We start from the raw sequence: 23,841 nt of genomic DNA, 5'->3' as shown, positions 1-23,841 counted from the left end.
TTTCGGCCAAAATTCCCTTCTTATAAAACTCAGTCATTAACTATCTGAAGTTCTGTAGTCTGAAAAAAAACACTGAGTTCTGATTCTGTTTTCTCTCTTAATAAGATATAACTGAGGTTTATTAAATTTGTCAGTTTTAGAAACTTAAAGGAATTTGCAGGCAAATGCTTAACTTGAAAATTTGCCTAAAGACTTGACACGATACCTTTAAAACACCCAGGGGTTGTCAGGTCTCATGAAGGTGATGTGGTTGCCTAATGCTTTTATATAATAGTACAGTCTTCCTGGAAGCAGCTAGTTGATAAGAGTCTTAAAGATTCTAGCAGCAACTTTCATTTTTAAATATCTGATTAGCTCTTCCTAATGCAGCTTCTTACTAGAGATCCCTGAAGACAGGAAAAAGAGGAAAACTTGCAATAAATGTGGAAACTAGTATCTATCGTTAACTGATTTCTGTAATCTGAAATGAGTTTTTACTTACCATAAGGATAATGGAAATGGATTAAGAAATGCAATTACTAGCTTATTCTCCTTGTGTGTGCCTGAAATTTTGGGAAAACCTTTTGCTTTTTTACTCATTTTTTTTTAACATCCGATACAAAAATGGGAATCTTCTGTTAACTCATCAATTCCACTTACAGAAATTACCTTTTACTAATCTTATATAATAAAAGCCTAATATGCAAATCGACCGAACGGAGGAACGACCAGCGGAATGACTGGTCGCACTGACTACCAGGGGGCAGACGCTCAACGCAGGAGCTGCCTCCAGCCCACAGGCCCCAGGCCAGCCAAGATGGGTGCCAGCAGGGGCCCCCTGATTACCCCGCCAGTCGCCCTGCAGAGGGAGGCGACTGACGGTGGTGGCAGGGGGCGGGGCCAGTGAGCGGGCGAAGCCAGGCCGGCCAAGGCAGGTGCCAGCGGGGACCCCCTGATTGCCCCGCCGGTCGCCCCACAGATTGGCCCTGATTGCTGGCCAGGCCTAGGGACCCTACCCGTGCATGAATTTTGTGCACCAGGCCTCTAGTGTCACATAACTATTCAAGTTTGTTAAGTATGAAGATGTTTATTGCATCTTTACAACAAAAAAGCTGGAAGCAACATAAATGTCCATCAGGAGAGATTAATTAAAGCGGTTCATTATATACTACATTGTACATAGTAAATATTGATATAATTCTGTATTCATTAAAGAAACATGACATATTAGTAAATAAAAAAGGCATGTTATATTATAAAAAAGGCATGTTATAAAACTTTATAGTTGGATCCCATTTATTTAAAATAATAGAAAAACTCACATATATATTAAATGTACATATAAAGTACATTTGTAATGGGGACGAGAATTGAGAGGAGAAGCAATAGGATGTTTTTTACTTCTTGTTTTATATGTTGTATAGTACCTTTTTTTCTTTTAAACACACACACACACACACACATATATATGTATATATATATATAAAATGTATTTTTATTGATTTCAGAGAGGAAGGGAGAGGGAGAGAGAGATGGAAACATCAATGATGAGAGAGAATCATTGATCGGCTACCTCCTTTTACTGCTCTTTGGATCCTTACAACCGGTCTCAGATGAACAGACTCAAGCTAGTCTGTTGGATGATGAGAAACACGTGGCCTACCACCCTGGCCACCAGCCAGGCAACTGCTAGATATTTTATTGATTTCAGAGAGGGAGGGAGAGAGATAGAAACATCCATGATGAGAGAGAATCATGGATTGGCTGCCTCCTGCAAGTCCCCCACTGGGGATCGAGCCCACAACCCAGGCATGTGCCCTTGACCGGAATTGAACCTGGGACCTTTCAGTTCGCAGGCCGACGCTCTATCTACTTACTGCGCCAAACTGGCTAGGGCCAAAATAATATTTTTTTAAAAAATCATTCAGATATAATTTGTTTTTGGTTATATTGAAGAGTTAAATTTGAAAGCCAACACTTTATATCTTTACAAAGACTGTGTTATTGTACGGATGAATTGTTTAAAAAGATATTAAAAGCACTAAACATAAAGACTAAGGGTGACATGTTTGATAACTACTTATATCAGTAAACATGAGAAGACAATCACAGACTGGGGTAAGACGTGTATCACACTGTAATCAATGCATGTCTGTTGTTCCTTATAAAACAAATTACTTTGGCAGTATAGCTCTCACGAGATTTAGTTTACTTTATTATGAATACCTTGAGCTTATCAGAATTCCACAAGACAGCAAGCTCCTTAGACTCTTTTCCTTGATCTGTTTTGTCCCACTAAAAGAACATATTTGAGGCCACTCTCCTATGTTTATTCACAGGCTTTCGTTTTTGCCCTGAGGATGCGACACAGTCTTAAACTAGCATTTCTCAAATTGTCTTTTTTATACTCCTGCATTAGAAACTGTTGAGTATTTCCGGTTCTGGAATGTGTGGCTTTTCTCTTTTCCTTCCCATCCGTGTTTGCAGCTGGTTCTTTTCTGAGTTCATCTCTCGTATTTTGTTAAGTACAACTAAGAGCATCCAGGGCTAGTAGCATACCATCTCTTGGCTTTTTCCTATAAATCCACAAGTTCATTAGTCACATTATCTGCTTTCCAAGTTATTGCCAGGAATACAGTTCTGCCGCTGTGTTGTATGTCATCATTTTTCCAGTCTTCAGTAACAGTTACTTGTTGCTCATTCCCAATGCCAGTCTCACATATGTGATGTTTTTGGTATGGCAGTAACCCACTCCTGGTTCCAGTTTCTCTATTGACTTTTCCTAAGTAAGGCCGCCGTAACTACTCCAAAACTGTAGTGCCTTACTGCAATAGAGGTTTATTTCTAGCTCCCATGTTGGCCACAAGTTGTATGAAATGTGTCTTGCTCTCTGTTCCAGGCAGAGGAGCAGCCCTTTCTTGGTCTTTGGTCAGAGGGAAAGGTGAAAATGCTGACCCATGGAATAGCTCTTAAATCTTCCCGGATAGCGTGGTTTGGCTCAGTGGATAGAGCGTCGGCCTGCGGACTGAAAGGTCCCGGTTTCAATTTCGGTCAAGGGCATGTACCTTGGGTGTGGGCACATCCCCAAGAGGCAGCTGATCGATGTTTCTGTCTCATTGATGTTTCTAACTCTCTATTCCTCTCCCTTCCTCTCTGTAAAAAATATATTTTTTAAAAATCTTCTCAGATATGGTGTAGATAATTTACAATTATATTTCATTGCCCAAAGCAAGTTATATGGCAGTTCCAGTGTCTGCATAGCAGAGTATTTGTCTAAGGGAGGAACAATCAGGCCTAAAGACAGGGAGCGATCATTTCACCTATAGGGAAGGGGTAGAATAGTTGAGAACAATACTACCTGCGCTTTCACTTCTAGGACCCCTAAAGCAGTGTTTTCGAAGGGCTGAATTCTTAGGTGGAGATAAACATTTGGAAGTTATCATTGTGTAAGTGAGTAAAATAAGATCACCCAGGAGAGGGAAGAGAGCAGTAGATACCTCATGGCGCACTAAGAATTAGCTGTCAGAAGCAGGGGAGAGAATAGGAAATAACGAGCTCTGACCTTGTTATAGAGCATTTCTCCAAAAATTATAACATTTTAAAAAAAGTAAAGCCTGAATGCAAACGTTGTTAAAACTATCCAGTTTGTCATCACAAGACTTAGTTTCCAAATAGCATGTATTTAAAATTAAAATGTGTGTATTTGTTCTTACAGAGATTTGCCACAATATGGGCAGAAGCAGTGGCAATCCTATTTTGGAAGAACTTTTGATGTTTACACCAAACTCTGGAAATTCCAGCAGCAGCACCGGTAAAGGAATTTTATAGTTAAAGGAGAGTGAAACTCCATTTTATATTAATCACAGTTTTGACCTTTACTACCTTCTGCTTTTTATCTGGGTACATCATAATATATTTTATCTTCATGACCCAAATGAAAAAAAAATCGATTTTTTAATGTTTATTTAAGATTTTAAAATGTAAGTTCTTAGGGTTTTTAAAGAAAATATTACATGTGAAATGGTTCAGATGAATTCTACCCTAGCATAGCTTGGCTGATTCATGATTTCATTCTTAAGTAGGTGTTGTTTATTGGCCAAAACTATTTGAGGGTGTTGCTTCTAATTTTCATGAACATAGCTCAAAGAAGTTCTATTTATGTTTCAAATTAAATGGACATTTAATAAATGCTTTTTGAATGTAATTGAATCATTATGTTTCAATCTCATGAAAAATTCATAAATCTGAATTCATGAATTTAAAATTTCATGCTGGATTGGGTATCATTTTATCCTATTAAGTTTACAGATTTGGTTATTTTTGAAATTTATAGTCTCTTATTTCTATTTTCTTATTTCCTATATAAAACAGACAAGTCTTGGATAATCGGTATGGCTTGAAGCGGTGGCAAATAGGGGAAATTGCTTCTAAGATTGGGCAGCTATACTACCATTATTAGTAAGTGAATTGTATATGGAAAAATCAAGCATTGACCTGATTTAAACACAGCATGCGGAAGTATGCATGGTATATTATTTGGTTGGAGGGAAAACTAAGGAGTTACTAATGAAAACCTTAGTAATTCAGATGATATTGGTCAAGACTACATTGTGAAATGACCTTCCATAATCAAAGTAACATTATTTGCTTCAATGGCTCACCTTCCAAACAGTTCATTTTGTCAGACTCATCTGTAACTTAAAGGAGGAAGAGCTTGGTTTAGGTATATGAATTTATAGTTTATAATGGCTTCACTTAAGTCTTGATACTATGCAGAGACATATCAAAACTTGTATGTTTGAATAAGTGGTTTTCAGGAGGATATTTTAAAATTCATACCTGTAGGATATGTCTAAAAGGTTACATGATACTTCTGATTATATCCTTAGAGCAGCATCCACAGGGGCTGGCAAAAGTAGGTCTACAGTTGTACTTATTGAAAATAATACAATAATTAATAAATAATAATGCCAGAATAAAATCTGTGTTCCGTGTACTCACAACTATAAACCTACTTTTGTCCACCCCTATATGTAGTTCCACCCATGAGTCAGGGACAGAAGAGAACTTTTAGGACTCTAAATCTTATTATCATGAAGTAATACCAGGTATGCCATAAAAAGACTTGGCCCATTTGTAACTTACTAGGCCAGAAAAATTCCTTCCTCTTCCTGTCTTTTGGCATGGCACCCATAATTCCCACCATTAAAATCACTCTCTTGGGTAGAGTATTTTCTTAAGAAGTCATTTGTAAAACTAGACATGTGGTGTGTTTTGTATATTTTAATTATTTTTTTTAATTTTTCAAGTACAGTTTTCCTTCAGTATTGTATTGGTTTTAGGTATGCAGCATAGTGATTAGACAATCGTATACTTTACAAAGTGTCCCCCTGATATTTCCAGTACCCACTTGGCACCAGACATAGTTGCTACAATATTATTGACTATATTCCCTACGCTGTATTTTACATCCCGTGACTATTCTGTAACTACTAGTCCCTTCATTTCTTTCACCCAGTTCTCTAAACAAAGAGCCTAATTCATCAGCATCCTTTGACGATTAATATGGATTAATCCATTTCTGAAGTCCGTGAGAAAAAAATGAAAGAAATTAGTCAAAGGATAAGTGACTATGTATGGATTTGAGGGAGGTCATGAAAGGTCTGGTCCTGGGGGGAAATGCTGTCTGGAGAGTCCCTGAGAAGAATGAGAAGAATGTGTACTTTGGGTTGCCATCCAAAAGGATTGGGAGCAGTGGGGAGGCATTTTAAAAAAATTATCATTATTATTATTTTTACACATTTTAAGGGTGATATGAATATTGCTTTGCTGATTCAAATTTAGGTCAGTCATTCCCATCCTCATGTACAGGAAATGAAGGAATAATGGAACAAGTATTGATCATAATGAAGAATTTGAGACACTGTCAAATTTAAAGATTTTTTTCTCTCATAGCTTACGCACATCTGAGACCAGCTATCTGAATGAGGCTTTCTCCTTCTATTCTGCAATCAGACAGAGATCATATTATTCTCAAGTCAATAAAGAAGACAGGTATGCACCTACTATATTTTAAAACTTAAGTTTTAGTTTGTGGGCAAATTATGCAGATATGCACACATTTGTTTTTAACTTTTCTTCACTTCATGGGTTTTATGGAATGCCTACTATGTAGCAGGCCTTCTTAAGCATGCAAAGATATGTTCCCTAATAGCAATAAATATTACAGATGTTGTAACAGATGTCACAATACCAGCGGAGTCAGAGCACAAAGGAGGGGTGGATTGCTTCTTTATGAGAGATTGGGATCACACAAAGTTTCATTGAAAAGAACTCCAGAGTGAGGCTTAGCTGATAATGTCAGGTCTCTTAATTCATATACATTCAAAAGCCTATTGACAGTTGTCATGTAGGACTAACGAAAAAGCACTCAGCTGTTTGAATTTTATTTTATAAACCCACTACTGTCAGGCAGTTGTTAGAAGGAAAAAACTTGGTGTAATTCATTAAATTCCCAACAGTAATCTGTTGAGCACTTATACCTCTGGCAGTGTGGTCGGTGCTTGGGTAGGAAAAGAAAAGAAGGTGTACAGGTGTGCTCTTACCCTTTCAGACAATTACCGTCTCATGGGGGTTATAGACATCTTTGGGTCACAAGTAGATGGTGATGCTATTAATTCTAGAGGAGTGTGAACTGTGGGAGAAATCAGGGACCTGGCGCAGAATCTTCCTTGCTAGTATTTCAAGAATTGTTAGAAGAGAAAGTTCAGGTCTAGAAGATGGGAATGTTCTCTCTACCTCCGGCAACGGAGCTCACAGCTGTTACAAGTGAAAAGATGATATTCTCTTAGTGCTAGAAGAAAACATAGTTTTGCCCTATCCGGTTTGGCTCAGTGGATAGAGCGTGGGCCTGTGGACTGAAGGGTCCCAGGTTGGATTCTGGCCAAGGGCACATGCCCAGGTTGCAGGCTCGATCCCCAGTGTGGGGCATGCAGGAGGCAGCCAATCAATGATTATCTGTCCTCATTTATGTTTCTATCTCTCTCTCCCTCTCCCTTCCTCTCTGAAATCAATAAAAATATATTTTAAAAGAAAACATAGTTTTGGCATGGCTTTCTAGAGAACACTTTGTGCTTGGCTCTTATGAGCTTTCCAGCTCTACGACGACATTTTTTGGAAAGCCCCACTCTTGTAAATCCCCTTCATGCCCTTGCAAGTCTTGCTCAGACTCGTCCAGAGGAGGTGATTTGATACAAGTGAGGTATGCTGATGCTGAGGTCTCTGTGTTATTGCCTTACTTCTTTCTTCTATCAGAAGTTCCATCGATTATTTTTTCTTCAGATTTTTTTACCATTTGCTTTGTGTATATTCAGTATAGATATATTTCCTACATCCCTCACCCCCTTTTTGCATTTATGTTGTACAATTTATCTGAATTCTTGGTGAGATAAATTGTATCTCTAAGAACATGAAAAGGGCTATGTAATATTTTATCAGCAAAGAACTATTTTAAGCAATAGTAAAATACCTTGTATAATTCACTCTTCTAATTTGCCAAAAGGAAAATTGGCCTTAGGCCCGTTGGCTTAAAACCCAACAGTTTGATTTGTGGAAATCATTTTCCATCCTAAGAGCAGACACCACACATCAATTGTTTCCCTGTGCTGCCTCCTAGAGCAGGGCAGAGAATGGAGGTAGGATTATTTGGAACCAGGATGACTAAATCTCTTGCCATAAACACACTAAATTAGAATCAACGGACAACCCAAAATCTTGACCTTGTTTTCTGGAAGGACAGTTCAGATGGTACGTTGTTTGTTTCTTAGTTCACATAGGGCAGGAGGGCTAGTCAAGGTAGCAATTGGTGACAACTCCTAAAATCAACAGCCAGTAGATTAAAACAAGAAAGTATTCCACAATATCACAGTTGCTTTATAAGGCAAAAGTCTCTTCTCCAAGGGTCAAGTTCTCTCTGCACTCTCTCAATGCCTCAGCAATCTGTCAAAGCCAAGAGGAACGGACGTTCTAGCCCTCAACTCGGTGACTGTTGTCATTAAGCATGACAGCTCTCAACAATGTCTCTTTCCACGGGCCCATCCTGTTTAGTAAAGGGAGATGTTACCCCGTAATCACTTGTCTTAGTTGCTGCAAACCCCAACTGTTGCAAATGGCTGAGGCTGACCCTGGTCAGAGTTAGATAAGGAGAAGATAAAGCACGCAGAGGTCCTAACCTCTGTGCACTTTACTGCATTTAGCCACCAGGAAAAACAGTGTCTCTGGCAAGTGTGGAGAGTCGTGTCAATTCGTAAACACATTTCTAAATAACTCCTGGGTCTAAGAGAAAATTTTTAAGTTTTGTTATGGAAAATGTCAAACATATACAAAAAATATACTGTTTTAAGGTTATTATATGTGCAATGTAGGATGTAGAAAGCAGGACGTGGACGTTGGGAGTGTCAGGTCCACTTGATAAGGGATAAGTGTGAAGAGGTGCGGTATTGATCGTAAAAGCCTTTGGTAAGTTGAGGATGCATATTGCTACTCCTAGCAGCACTAATAGAACAATAATGCAGAGGTAAGAGTAAGAAGCCAATAGAGGACAGTACACTAAAATATATTAAATTAACTGAAAAGAAAGCAAGAGAGGAGCAGTAAAGGGCATGATCACAGAAGGGACAAACCGAAAACAAATAAAGCAAGGTGGAGACGCAAACCCAGAGGACCTGGGTGTACGAGGCAGGGATTACCACGGTGGATGAAGAAGCAAGACCTAGCCACATGCTGTCTTTAAAGATGTGGTAAAATAAAAGGACAAAGGCACTGGAAAGCAGAGGAAAAGGAAAAGATACGGCCTGTCAGCACTAAGGACAAGGAAACAGGCGTGGTGATATTAATATAGAAAAGATAAGATTTCCAAACAAAGGCTGTTCTTCCTGGAATGCTTTTCACCTTGTGTTTTTCTGCCTCATCTTCTCCGCTTCCTTATATATAGCCTTCACTCAAACATTACTCTCTCTGGGAAGTTTACTCTCACCCAGGATCCAGTCCTGTGGGCTCAAATAGCACCCTTTATTTCTCGTGTCATTGTACTTAACTCCACTATGTTTTGGTATTTATCTGTCTTCTCTATATTTTACATATTTTTCTATCTGTAAGAGCTGAGGAGAAGGGACTGTGTCTGTAGTTCTGTGTGTGTGTGTGTGTGTTTTCACTTTGTTCCCAGCACTTAGCATAGTGCCAGATGCATCTAAGTTCTCAATAGATATTTGTGGAATGAATAAATTATGTAATGAATCAGTAAGAAATGTTAAGACTATAGGTTATATGCAGAAATATCTATAACTGCAGAATAGGGTCAAAACAGCGTATTTTATTTTTTAATCTAATGACTAATTTTCCATTTATCTACCACAGACCTGAGTTGGTAGTTAAGAAGCTACGATACTATGCAAGATTTATAGTAGTTTGTCTTCTTCTCAACAAAATGGATGTTGTAAAGGAACTGGTGAAGGTAAATGTACTTTAAAATATTTGAATATCTAATAGTGTATGGATAATTTTGTTTTTTAAAAATAGATTTGAGGTTAAAATAGTTTTTGGTATGTCTAAATCATTACAGCATTTAAAGTGTGGTAACTTCTGCCAAAGGCGATGATAAAAAAAATTTTTTCAACTCTCTTCGTATTTCAAACACGGACTGACCAGAGACCATTATCTTAATTCCTTGCTTTTGTCCCTTCAGCACATTTTACATTTCACCACCCACCCATGGATGGTCGGGAAATGCAGAAAAAAGTTAAAATATTTTGTTTAAAAGAAGATAGTTGAAAAGTTAGGTCAAGAAAAAGCACACAGTGTTTGACAAAGGTATTGGGAAAGAGTTTGGTTTTTTCCCATTCCTTTAGTATTTCTGCATCACTGTCCTCCATTAACTCAGGCAGTTAAGCGTTAACAGCTTTTGGGATTCATTTACTATCTGTGATGATTGCATACATTCCAGCTGCACTCTGTATTCATTCACGGAGAAGTTTCAGTGGCATGCTTCTTAATTTTTGGTACTCAAGTATAACATGGTAGTTTTGACAAGTCTTCCTCTGTCTTCCTCCACTCCTAGATGCTATTAACTCTTTCCAGATAAAACCAGTATGCTATACTAGCAAATCCAAAGAAAATCAGCTAGATCGTATTAATTCTTTTAATGTTAAAAATTGGGGGGTTTACGTGTAAGAGTTTTCTATTAATAAAGTCATTTCTTGCCTGGCTGGTGTGACTCAGTGGTTGAGCATTGACCCATGAACCAGCAGTTCACAAGTTAGGGCACATGCCTGGGTGTGGGCTCAATCCCCAGTGAGGGGCGTATAGGAGGCAGCTGATCAATGATTCTCATCATTGATGTTTCTTTTTTTTTTTTTTAATTAAATCTTTATTGTTCAGATTATTACATTTGTTCCTCTTTTTCTCCCCCCCATAACTCCCCTCCTCCCAGTTCACGCCCCACCCTCCGCCCTCACTCCCCACCCACTGTCCTCATCCATAGGTGCACGATTTTTGTCCAGTCTCTTCCCGCATCTCCCATACCCCTTTCCCCCCCAAGAATAGTCGGTCCATTCCCTTTCTATGTCCCTGATTCTATTATAATCACCAGTTCATTCTGTTCATCAGATTATTTATTCACTTGATTCTTAGATTCACTTGTTGATAGATGCATATTTGTTGTTCATAATTTGTATCTTTACCTTTTTCTTCCTCTTCCTCTTCTTAAAGGATACCTTTCAGCATTTCATATAATCCTGGTTTGGTGGTGATGAACTCCTTTAGCTTTTCCTTATCTGTGAAGCACTTTATCTGACCTTCAATTCTGAATGATAGCTTTGCTGGATAAAGTAATCTTGGTTGTAGGTTCTTGGTATTCATCACTTTGAATATTTCTTGCCACTCCCTTCTGGCCTGCAAAGTTTCTGTTGAGAAATCAGCTGACAGTCGTATGGGTATTCCCTTGTAGGTAACTGAGTTTCTTTCTCTTGCTGTTTTTAAGATTCTCTCTTTATCTCTTGCTCTTGGCATTTTAATTATGATGTGTCTTGGTGTGGTCCTCTTTGGATTCCTTTTGTTTGGGGTTCTCCGCGCTTCTTGGACCTGTAAGTCCATTTCTTTCACCAGGTGGGGGAAGTTTTCTGTCATTATTTCTTCAAATAGGTTTTCAATATCTTGCTCTCTCTCATCTTCTGGCACCCCTATAATTCTGATGTTGGTACGCTTGAAGCTGTCCCAGAGGCTCCTTACACTATCCTCGCATTTTTGGATTCTTTTTTCATTTTGCTTTTCCGGTTGGGTGTTTTTTGCTTCCTCGCATTTCAAATCTTTGACTTGATTCTTGCGCTCCTCTGGTCTGCTGTCGGGAGTCTGTATAATATTCGTTATTTCAGTCCGTGTATGCTTAATTTCTAGTTGGTTCCCCAATATAAGATCGAGGGTTTCATTAGTTTTCTTGTAGATCTCATTAAGTTTATCGGCGGCTTCTAAACAGTTCTTGAGAGACCTTAGAAGTGTGGTTCTGAACTCTATATCTTCCATTGACAATTTTGTCCTGTTTCTTTGTCTCCGCATTTTGTTATGCTTCCTTGGTGCACCCCCTAGTGGTCTTTGTGCGCAGTCTTATAGTTAAACCTTGATTGTTGTAGCTAATACCAGGGAGGGTTTGACCTCCAGGCCAAGTGGCTGTGAGAATCAGCTGTGTTTGCAGTGAGAGAACTTCTGTCCTCTAGGGAGTTGCTAATCTAGCCTTTGCCTGAGGCTATCTGGCAAATGCCTCTGTGCAGGGCTTGGGCGGGGCGGGTCGCACAGGATCAACAGGGTGGGCCGGAGAGAGCAGTTTTGGCGGAGAGAGCAGTTATGGCGGCTCTCAGTCCTGTCCCCAGGGGCTCTGCCTCTCTGAGTCCCAGCAACGGCTGCAATCCTTGGAGAGAAAGCTGCACTCCCTCTGACCGAAGCCAGACAGTCCCGCTTCTCCCGTTTGAGTCTGGGTCCCTAAAGACTCGCCTGTATCTGGAGCTCAGAGTCTGTGACTCCCTCCTGATTGAAAACGCCAACCGCACCCTCCGCCGCCAGCCCGCTCCGCGCACTCCGCACCTCAGAATTTGACTTCAGCACTGCGCCTCCTCTGAGTGTCCGTATGCCTTTCTCTTTCCTCCTAGTTGTAGGACTTCCACTCAGCCAGCGTTCCTGTGGTTCTGGGTGATGTCCCTTCCGTTTTTTGGTTTCACTTTTAAAGTAGTTGTTCAAAGCAGCAAACTCTGGCGTTAACCTATGCCGCCATCTTGGTTCTCCCTCTCATCATTGATGTTTCTGTCTCTCTCTCCCTCTCCTTTCCTCTTTGAAATAAATAAAAACATTAACAATAAAATAAATTTTAAAATAAAGTCATACCTTACTCAGTATGGGTCTCTCGGGATCTCTGAAGATCTTACTGATGTGTGTCATTCTGGAGTTTTTGATTTTGAGATAAATCCATGTAGTTTTTATTCTTTGTTTTTGGTTATAATTGAGACTGTATATTGATAATAAACTTCTTAACTATGTCAATTTCTCTCAGGAATATGGTACCTCATAGCTGTCTTTTTTTTTTCTATACCCATTTTCTTTGTGATATGTTAAAATCAGGAATTGTCTGATGAAATTGAAGATTACACTCACCGCTTTAATACTGAAGATCAAGTGGAGTGGAACCTGGTGCTTCAAGAAGTCGCAGCTTTTATCGAGGTCAGTTTTTGACAAGAAAGGTTGCCATAGTTACGGATAAGTAAATTCCTATGTGGTATACATTTTTACTGTGTGTATATATCAAAAAGGAATAACTTACTAGACTGACATTTTGTCTTGGATATTCTCTCCAGGCAGACCCCGTAATGGTGTTGAATGATGATAATACCATTGTTATCACATCTAACCGCCTTGCTGAAACAGGAGCCCCACTGCTGGAACAGGGCATGATTGTGGGACAGCTGTCTCTGGCTGATGCGCTCATTATTGGTAATTGTAATAACCAGGTAAAGAATTGTGAAGGAAGTATGCCGAAAATCCACTTTGAAAAATAGTGCTTTTTATTATTACAGGGTTATTATTAATAACCCTGTTGTAAATATCCTAACATCCATTTGTGAGGAAATGGTTAAATAAATTATGCTGTGTCCATATATGGACTATGTTACAGACATTTAAGTGGTTTAGAAAGAATTTTTAATCACAAAAGAAGATACTCATGATATGGTAAGGGAAAAGAAGTTTGTTATGGAGCTAGTATGTAAACAAAATTACCCTGTGTGTTAAAATGTCTATAAACATATAATGCAGAGGGAAAAGACCAAGGAGAAATTCCCCAATATCACTAAAGGTTTACCTCTACCTCTGAATAGCAGAATTATAGACTCCTAAATTAGAATCTTTTAATTTAAATACAATGTTGTCTTTTCAAAGTAGAAAAAAGTATGCATCTTAAACATTGTAAAGTACCAAAATGTAATGAAGAGGTTATAAAATATGGGCCACTGCCATATTTCAGCCTCACTGTTTTGCCAAAAATTAGCAAGATTTTTATAGGGTCTAAAATAGGTCTCTGTTTACATGACTACTTTTATTTGTTTCTAAAAGTACTTGAGGAAATTCATGGATTGATAGGTATATAGATAGATGGAGAGATATGTGATAAAGCAAATATAGAAAAGTGTTAATGTTGTAGGATCTAGTTGATAAGCATATTGGTGTTACTGTATAATTCGTTCAGTCTTCTATCTTTTGAAATTTTTGATAATAAAATCCTGGAAAAGAAAATACCTAGTGTCATTAAGTACACATGAATGTCAAGATTAATAATATGATTAAAGACTTCAAGGTATGCCGTTCTGCATCAATGGTCAGGTTTGTGTTCCTTGCAGGTTAAGTTCAGTGAACTAACTGTTGACATGTTCCGGATGTTACAAGCCCTGGAAAGGGAGCCAATGAATTTAGCTTCCCAGATGAATAAGTCAGGAATGCAGGTACCTTCTCCCTACTTTTGCAATTTTGGTAACACTCTTACTGCTTCTGCTCTGCATGGAATGCTATTATCCAACAAATGCTTTGAGTGTGAATAAAGAGCTCCCTTGCCCTGGTGGGGTGGCTCAGTTGGTTGGAATGTTGTCCTGATGTACCAGGGTTACAGGCTTGATCCGAGTCAGAGCACATGCAAGAGTCAACCAATGGATAGGTGAAGCAATGGGTCGATGTTTCTCTCTCTCAAATCAATCAGTCAATAAATGTTTTTAGAAGAGCTCTCTTGTCAGCACATGCCAAGCTGGTGAAAGGGCAATGCTGGCAGGAGCAGAGACCGGGCAGCCCTCAAATGCTGGCTCTGCTCCTGTCGGAGATGACTTTCCAAGTTGGCTCTTCAGACTCTGGCAGCACCAAGTTCTTTCTCTATCTCCTCTTTTTAGCCTTTGACTACCCCACCCCCTTCCCCCACTCCTGGAGCTCAGAGAACCTTGACCTCATCTAGGAGGTGCCAGATGGATTCACGAAATACTTGCTAAGTTCTATTGCTGCCTTTGGTAGAAAGGTAATATGCACAGAAGACATAGGAAAAGACATACTAGTTAATATGAAATATTATGGAACCAGAACAAACTTGCAACTTGCATGAAGGGCAGGCTTTACTTCGAAGTCCCATGAATAAAGGTCCCTGGATCTCATATATGACTATGTGTAGGTCTGTGGTGGTAGATGTCGTTTTGTATTTTCCAGATTATGGGGAGAAGTGCATCAAGAAAAAAAAGAAAAGAGCTCTCTTGAAGAATAGGAGATATAGATAAGCATAATAATAGTAACAAAAATATATTTGATGAAGAGGATAGTAAAAATAGGCATTGATAATTCATCTGTCAAATACAGCTTGTATGGATATTATTTTCTGTGTGTAAATACAGGAATCAGCTGACAAGCCTACCAGGCGAGAAAATCCCCACAAGTACCTGCTCTACAAACCAACCTTCAGCCAACTGTACACATTCTTAGCAGCATCTTTTAAGGTATATTTGACCCAGTATTTTTACTATATGGGAAAAGTGTGCCCTGAATGGAATCTGAGAGTCACTCTTCTCTTTGAATATCTGAGTCAAGAATTTAAGTAAAGTATGAAATTGAAACTGCCTTTAGTGGTTCTCAACCTTCCTAATGCCGCGACCCTTTAATACAGTTCCTCATGTTGTGGTGACCCTCAACCATAAAATTATTTTTGTTGCCAATTCATAACTGTAATTTTGCTACTGTTATGAATCGTAATGTAAATATCTGATATGCAGGATGTATTTTCATTGTTCGCGACCCACAGGTTGAGAACTGCTGCTTAGAATATCCTAATCATAGTTATTTTCAGAATGGAAATTGCTTACAAGCCCTGAATGCTTATTGCCATTACTTAATGAGACTATTGCTTAATTACTTTCCTTTCTCCAGGTTTTTATTACTAAACTACTGTAGGTATAAGAGTCAGTGCAGAACTTAAAAAATCAGGAGCAGGTTGCTCAGACCTGCTCAGAAATATTTTGGTCATTGAAAGAGCTATGAGGAGCAGGGAATTCTTCCCAAAGTTTAATAGTGAAAGCCATAGGTGGGAGTTTGTCTTTTAGACGTCTCTATAGTCAGGATATTTACTTCTCCATTTCAAGTTTTCCAGAGGACATTTTCTAGATGATGGGCGTTTTAAAGCAGAGAATGTCTTAAAAACGTTTGGCAGTCATTGTAGATTGTAGATTATCATGAACCTTGGCTGGGTAGACAGGAGTTGGAACCAGCAAGAGTGGCTCTTGTCTTGGAGAAGACAGTAGTATGTCAGATTAGGTGCTTGTTTTCCCCACACCTTTGAAGTGTCATGAGCTTTAAATGAAACTGTTATTTTCCCTGTTTGTTGTTTTGTATATGTGATTTTTTAAATTTCAGGAGCTGCCTGCCAATAGCGTACTTCTGATTTACCTGTCAGCCACTGGCGTTTTCCCAACAGGTCGTTCTGATAGTGAAGGTACAATAAAGGAATGCTCCTGTGTGAGCCGGGCTTGAATTCTCTTTATTTTCTACAAGACGATGGCCTGTAGCCCACAGACCATCTCCAGCTTTCTAGAGAGGCTTCTAAATTGGAAACCTGGTCTATTTGTTGAATTGGCAATGTTATAGATACCTCAGTCTATTTTATTTGCTGAAATATTATACATTGAACTCCACAAATCATCAGCAAATTCACATACTAAATGTGTGTGCCGCACTATCAGATGTGCCAGAAGCACACATACATATGAAACAACGAAGCCTAATGATCTACTTCACATCATTAAAATTTTCTGAGCCTTCAGTGCTTTAGGGAATCTGGTCAGCGGCTTCATGTGGCTGAAAGTCTTTGTAGAAATCAGTACACTTTTGTAACTGTGAAAGTTCAAGTCCTTGTCATGATTTTGTTTTCTGTCCTTTCTTTATTTGGTTTTTATGGATTCAACCTATAGAATATTGGGATGCTGTTTCAGAATAAAAACTTAAAACTGTCCAGAATAAATGAGTCCAGAATATATGAAATTGGTCAGAATAGGTGAGTAACTGGGATGTAAATGAGGCATTTAAATCTCTGTCTGGACAAAAAAAAAATTTTTTTCCTTAACATCCTTAACATTTTCCTCCTCATGTTTGTTGAAATTTGCATTCCTTTATACAATGCATGTCCCTGCCATCTTCCTTGCATGACCTACAGATCCTCTTAATGTGGTAAAATGAAAACAAAACAAAATAAACCTCAAAGCCTTTTCATTGCAGTGCTTTTTTAAGGGATAAAATATAACAGCATTAAATGTGGTATGAAGTCATAAACTAATTTCTTGTAGTAAAGTTTATTTTATTTATAAATAATTATTTCTATTTTTTTACTGTTGAATCAGATTTTCTGGGCCCCTGCTTAATGTATTGACCCCATTTTACTTTTTTCAAAGTACATTAGTACTGCAATAGGCACTAATTGAGTAATCCTTTGAGAGAAATTATTCCTAACACCCTCGGTTGCTGTGCCATTTAGACAGGAGTTTAACTAACTGATATAACCAGTGGGCAAAGGCTAACTTCAAAACTGGTTGGTATAATAGTGATAATGGATTTTTCCACACACTGAAACTTGTTAATTATTTTCTTAAAAATAACGATTTTTTCAATGAGAATTTTCAAGTTTTATTCCACATTTTTTTCTAAATTTTACAATTAATGGCTTAGTTACACTTCTATTTAAGAAATTATTAGGACATCAGTCTGCAGTTTTTCACATAAATAGTTTTGTTAAACCTGAGGTTTTAATTTTGCTTGAAATGTAAAGATCATTTTGAGCATCTCAGATCTGCATCACTTTTATTGCCCGGAATAATGGGGTGCCGTGAATTCTTGTTTTGTTTCTTATTATATTCTGTTTGAAGAACTGATGAGTAATTAAATGATTTTTTTAAATGTTGAAGTAGGCAACATGCTGAAATCATTTAAATACTGTATTAAAGGAGAATGTTAAATTTTAAAATAATTAAAATGTTTTGTAATTATCTTCCACTTGTATCAGGGAGAGATTCACATAATACCTTTGAACATCAGAATCATGTTACTCTCTGATTGAAGTCTAGGATTCTTCCCTTTGTTTTCATAGGTCCTTATGATTTTGGAGGGGTTCTTACTAATAGTAACCGGGATATTATAAATGGAGATGCCATGCACAAACGCAATCAATCCCACAAAGAAATGCACTGGTATGTATTCTAGTGTCTACCTATTATAAAAATTGTAGTTCTCTCCTATGAAATATTAAGTGAAATGGGGACTTTTCTGGTACTAGAAATGTTCTCTTAGGCTGCTGTTAATAACACTTATTTGGATTCTAGCAATACTTCCATCTTGACTATCCTAGGAAATTAGAATTTTGGGCTGATGCATATATATTTTAAATTTTTCATTGAGTATCAGTTATACGTCAGGCACTGTACACACACACACACACACACACACACACACACACACACACTGTCCACTAAGCTAGAAAGAGCATACTCACCAAGATTGTGATCTTCTTAGGCAGTGCGGCTCTCAAATTCTTGTTACTGGACTTTTAGCCTTTGGGTCTAGTAGATCTTCTATGGGCCAGTGAATCTAGATGTTTAAGAAGCACCCAACTGATTCTGATGCAATATCCAGAGAAAACATAAAGAATAGTAAAGGGAAGCCCCTATTATTTTCCGAAATATTAAGATATAGCTTGAAAATAGGTATAGATTTTGAAAAACTCATTGAAATACAAATCTGGTTGTGTTTTACATGTTTGTCTTAAAAATATGTTTTTAAATGGGCTTTTATATATTAAAGTACCTAAATGCTGACTTCTGAGATTTTCACATTGTATGTTTAGATATTCTTGTGAAATAATTATCTCTGAATTTTTTTCCAAATAAAACTTAATACAGAGATTTTTTTGTCTTTTGCTTAATTAATCTTTGTTTTTCTCTTGTTCTACGATGAAAAGGAGACGTGAGCAGACCAAACTGAAGAAGAAAGATTCTAAGACTTGGCGGTATAGTTACTCAGTTATTTATCATTATTATTGTTTTCCCAGCCTCCATCCTGGAGATCTCTACCCCTTCACGAGGAAGCCCCTGTTTATCATCGTGGATTCATCCAATAGTGTCGCATATAAGGTGAGTTCCATGAGCGCCAGGGCACGTGTTAGACATTATGGCAGCACCCCGAGGTCACCAGTCTTAACATGTGCCTTTTTATTTTGCTTTATTTTATTTCATTTTACACAGTTTGTATTTAGTCTTTCTTTTCTTTTGAGGTTGTGCATGCTAGTCAGGATCTGGTGCTATGAATAGAAACAAGAAGAAAACGCATGAATGGACACTCAGTGGAAAATAATAAATCCTCCTGCAGGAAAAAAAATTCAAGATTCCCAAGATCTCTGGTGGAAGGTTGACTTTTGTTGTATAACCCAAAATAATTTTCTTTTATAGAGGTAGAAGTATGTGGGCACATTTTATTTTCTAGTTTTGAGACCTTTTCCCCATCTGCGCACTTGAGCTGCTATGGTTTAAGTGCCATGTCTTACAGTTACAGCCATTGAATATCAAAATAGTTTTACATGCACTTATTTAAAAAATTGTGAAAAATAAGTAAAATGCTGAAATAAGTGACAAGGATATAACTTGAAAATCCTTTGTTTTGTATTTTGCTATTGAAGCAATGTTTTTCAGTGATTATATAAAGAACAGCAGCAAAACACTTCAAAGTAGGATAGTAGATTTCAAACTATAGTAATTTACAGGAAAATAAAAACAGAATTTTTGGAGTCATTTGTATGTGGTTGGAATATTTCATTAGTGAACAATATGTTCAGAAATATGCTTGGATCTGCATATTAAAACTGCCAATTAAAACTATTTTTGTTGTGGATGTTCATATAATTAGATGGAGAAGCAAGCATTGGTAGGTTTATTTCAGGAGAGCAGTGGAAGTGTCTAGTAGCCAAGGGAGCTGACCTCAAGCATATATTTTTCATCTAATTTTTATCTTTAGTTTCACTTTTTAAAGTCTGAATTCCAAGAGCACCCAACCTACCCTAAACTTTTCAGCATATTGCCTGAAAAGTCAAGTTTATAACTTTGATTTTGGGGAAAACTAGTTGACACTTTTCTTAAATCCGGTGTATATTGTTGTTTTTAATCTTTTTGAAGGGGTGAGAGGTTGCCGAAGGAAAAGTTTATTAGCTATCCCTTTTAAACTTATAAAACCGGAGGAGTCCAGGCATTGGTGTCTTCACAGAATTCCCAAGAAGCATCTGTGTCTTTGTCAAAGGAATTGTTTGCTACAGTTTAAAGATGTGACAGGATATGTTGATGTACCCGGTCAAATGTATTGTGTATATGCTCCAGCATGCATTGGGAGTGTTTTAGCAACCTAGTAACGTGTCTCAACCTACCTGGATATTATTTGATAGCACCTTTTATAATGTCAAAATACCTTTCATGATATGTGCCAGCTGTTTCCACAGTGCACAGAATGATGCTCCAACCAGCTGAGCCACACCAGCCAGGACTACCAGTGATCACTTTAAAAGTTCTCCCTGCTGTCTGTTTCCTCCAGGCTGACGTGTTTCTGTTTGTTTTGCCTGCATATATCCTATTAGAGACTTTCCTCAGAGTATTGTAATTTTTGCCTTTCTGCTCAGACTTAAGAGTGGAAGCTAGGAAAATAGAATCTCTGAGGTGGTGAATAGGGCTTGTCATGCTGAGCTGCGCAGTCTAGTTGGGCCAGTTAGTTGGTCAGTCTCTGATGTGTCTTTAGGTCTGTCTTCATGGCCTCGTTATATTCCCCAGAGCAGACTCTGCTATTCTGCCTGGAATGTAAAGGTTTGATTGTCAGCACTAGGCTATGTTTTCCCTCAGGTCTCTGTGTATGTGTTTATATGTGTATATACATGTATCTTTATGTCCCGAGGCCTCACACCTAAAGGTTCTTAGTAAATATATGTTGAATGCTTAGGTGAAGATAGGTACTTATAGGAGATGAACTAACCTGCCTAACTGATCCCAGCAGTTTTTGTCATTCCAAAACCCCAGCTCTTTCCACTTTGGAAAAGAGGAGCTTTGCGCGCTCATCTGAGCCTCATTGCAGAGGAGAGTGGCGGAAATGCCAAGATCTGTGTAACATCTGGCCCACGTTGTGGCTCTCAGATTTCCACTAGAGAAGAGGCAAGTAGAAGTGGCCTTGTCTGTACTAAGGTAGTACTAGTGGGAGTGAAAAAAACCGCATGGTCATTCTGAGCACTTCTTTTAGTTCTGCCTTCTTTTTTTTGAAAGAATAACCTTTGAGTGTTTTAGTAATTATGACAAGGCTGGATCCCTGCCAGTGAACATGAATTACTCATTTGTCAGACAGTCATGTTTATCTAAACAGCCTTATCCTCGTTGACTGATGGCTGCAGGTTGCTGCAGTCTATTAAGGCAGTCGCTCTCCTAGCAAGATTGTGAAAGCTCTTCTGCCAGTCAGCCTCACACACTCTGTTTCTTTCCTGCTCCTTTGAAAGTTTTTGGCATTCTGTAGTTACACTGTGAGTTCTAGGTTTTGTTTCTTTAGAGTTACTCTATTGGGACTTGTTAGACTTCTTGAATGGGAAGGTTGGGGGTTTTCATAAATGCTGGAAAATTCTCAGTCATTGTCTCCTCAAACACTGGCTGTACCCCAACTTTTCTCTCATCTCCTTCTGGAACTTTGATTATATACATACTAGAGGCCTGATGCATGAAATTTGTGTGTGTGTGTGTGGGGGGGGGGGGTTGTCTCTCAGCCCGGCCGGGCCCTCTCACAATCTGGGACCCCTTGGGGGGATGTCCGACTGTCGGTTTAGGCCTAGATGGACAACGGGCCTAAACCGGCAGTCGGACATTCCTCTCACAATCCGGGACCCCTTGCTCCTAACCGCCCTCCTGCTCGCTCCTTACCACTTGGCTTGCCACTCCTTAATGCTGCCATGGAGGCAGGAGAGGCTCCTGCCACCATTGCTGCACTTGCCAGCTGTGAGCCCGGCTTCTGATGGAGCGGTGCTCCAGCTGTGGGAGCGCACTGACCACCAGCAGGCAGCTCCTGCATTGAGCATCTGCCCCTGGTGGTCAGTGTGTGTCATAGCAGCTGGTCATTCTGGTTGTTCTGCTGTAACAGTCGCTGGACTTTTATTATATAGACTAGTACATAGCATTCTCACTGTCTTCTACATCTCTTAACTTCTATATTTTCCAACTATTTTTTCTGTGTTTGAGATTTGGATAATTTCTTCTGAGCTATCTTTCAGTTTACAAATTCTTTCTTCAGCAGTGACTAACTTGCTATTAAACCCATATGAGTTATATGTTGGTTGTGGTTATTTTCATTTCTAGAAGTTCTCTGGTTCTTGGCTCCTGGGTCTAAGCATATAGTCATACTCACATCAGTGTATGTATTACAGTAAAGGGATACAGAGCAAAATTAGCAAAGGAAAAAGGTCCATAGAATGAAGTCCAGAGCAAAATAGGCTCAAACTTCCAAGAGTTTTCTCCCACAGTCACACAGGATGTCCCTACTTCCCCAGCAACGAGTTGAGACAACACGGCTGAAGTGTCTACCAGGGCAGCTCATGAGGGACTTGTTGCCCAGGATGTTTATTGGAGAGTGATCACACCAAATGCCAATCTCCCAGAAAGAAAGCAGGGGTTCAGCATAAACCATCTTGTTTGCACAGTCTGGATAAAGTGAGCCATTCTTATCGGTTCTGCTAATGGTGGCAACTCACCCAAATCTAAGTTTCCAGAAGCCAGCCAAGGGCCAAACCTTGTAAGCAGGCCTTTCAAAGGATAACAGTCAGGTTTGTTATGCTAACCCTAACTCTTTTTACACAGTTTTTTAAAAAGTCAGATGAGAAGTTGATCAGCAAGGGAAGCAAAGAAAAAGGAAGCCTTGGGACATCAGTAGCGGCAGTGTTCCTTTTGGCACTAGCCAAGAGCAAGAGCCTCACAGCCAAGGATGCAGAGGCCGTCCGCAGTGTGGGAGAGTGCCCACGCTGCCTTATCTGAAGGGTGCGCCTTAATATCATTCAACTTACTCCCTTTGTTTTGATTACAAGAAATTTCTCATTTATTTTAACTATTTGTTTAAGTGTTTGTATTGATATTTACAAAGTCATAAAGTCAAAAAGGCATTTAGTGAAATCTCTTCATCCCTCCCAGACCCAGTTCACTCAGTTGCTGGCTCTCCCTATAAGTGAGCACTGTTGTCTGTTTCTTATTTATCCTTCTAGGAAAAAAATTTAAATGTGTATATAAGCCAAAACACATACATAGCCTTTAGTCTTCTTTGCTGTATAAATGGTAGTAACATGACATACACAACTGCTCTATCTTACTTTTTTTCACTACTAAGAAATGTTGGAGATCTATCCATGTCCATTCATAAAGAACTTAATTCTTTCTTGTAGCTGCATAGTATCCTGTTGTATGGTTGTGCCATAATTTATTCTACCAGTCTCTTATTGCTGGTCATTTGGTTGTTTCCAGTCCTTTACTATTAGTAACAATGCTACATGAAATAATTTAGGACTTACAGGTTTGAGAGTAATATTGACAGGGTAAGTTCCAAGTTGTGGAATTGCTGTGTTAATGGAATATGCATTTGAATTTAATGGATCCTGCCAAATTGTCTCCTAAAAATTTTGTACTAATATATACTCCTATTTGTGGGTATTTGTTTTCCCATATTTTTGCCAATAGCATATATTTTCACCTTTTAGTATATGTGCTGCCGAAGAGAGCACTATATTTTCAAACTTTTAGAAATTTTACTAAACTGATATATTAAAAATGGTAATTTAGTGTAGCTTTGATTTTCTTTTATCAGTAAGATTGAGTACCTTTCATACATTTGAACCAATTGTATTCAGTTTTCTATTAATTCTCTTGTTATCTTTCACCCATTTTTCTATTGAGTCAGTAGACTTTTTCTTACGGATTGGGAGAAGTTATTTCTATATTAAAGAGATTAATCCTTTGTAATGTGAGTTGCAGATATATATCCCAGAACATCATTTGGCTCCTGATTTAGTTTATGCTGTATTTTACTATATATAAGCCTTTGATTTTTGTGACTAGGTTTATTAATCATAATCATAATAGGAAGATCTTCTAGGTTACAAAAATAACCCTTTCTTATATTTTCTTTCAGTACTTTTATTGTTTAACTAGAGGCCCAGTGCACGAAATTCATGCACTGCCGGGGGTGGGGGGTAGTCCCCTCAGCCCAGCC

The 23,841-nt window shown here is 38.5% G+C and overlaps 1 protein-coding gene across 1 annotated transcript in view; it reads left to right on the top strand.

The window, feature by feature from the left end:
- Positions 1-23,841, top strand: part of SCAI (suppressor of cancer cell invasion) — a gene marked incomplete at its 5' end in the record, with an annotated part of 75,101 nt that overhangs the window by 39,581 nt on the left and 11,679 nt on the right. The window contains 11 exons of the mRNA XM_081103395.1: positions 3,695-3,790; positions 4,351-4,437; positions 5,935-6,033; positions 9,394-9,490; positions 12,640-12,738; positions 12,873-13,025; positions 13,911-14,012; positions 14,937-15,038; positions 15,949-16,027; positions 17,672-17,771; positions 18,629-18,710. Of these exons, the coding sequence (XP_080959521.1) occupies positions 3,695-3,790; positions 4,351-4,437; positions 5,935-6,033; positions 9,394-9,490; positions 12,640-12,738; positions 12,873-13,025; positions 13,911-14,012; positions 14,937-15,038; positions 15,949-16,027; positions 17,672-17,771; positions 18,629-18,710 (1,096 nt within the window). The remainder of the gene's footprint in view (positions 1-3,694; positions 3,791-4,350; positions 4,438-5,934; positions 6,034-9,393; positions 9,491-12,639; positions 12,739-12,872; positions 13,026-13,910; positions 14,013-14,936; positions 15,039-15,948; positions 16,028-17,671; positions 17,772-18,628; positions 18,711-23,841) is intronic.

This window comes from Myotis nattereri (assembly GCF_964212035.1).
Source record: "Myotis nattereri genome assembly, chromosome: 12".
Classification (NCBI taxonomy): Eukaryota; Metazoa; Chordata; class Mammalia; order Chiroptera; family Vespertilionidae; genus Myotis; species Myotis nattereri.
The sequence above is the reverse complement of the archived record's forward strand: the minus strand, read 5'-3'. Positions and strand labels throughout refer to the sequence as shown.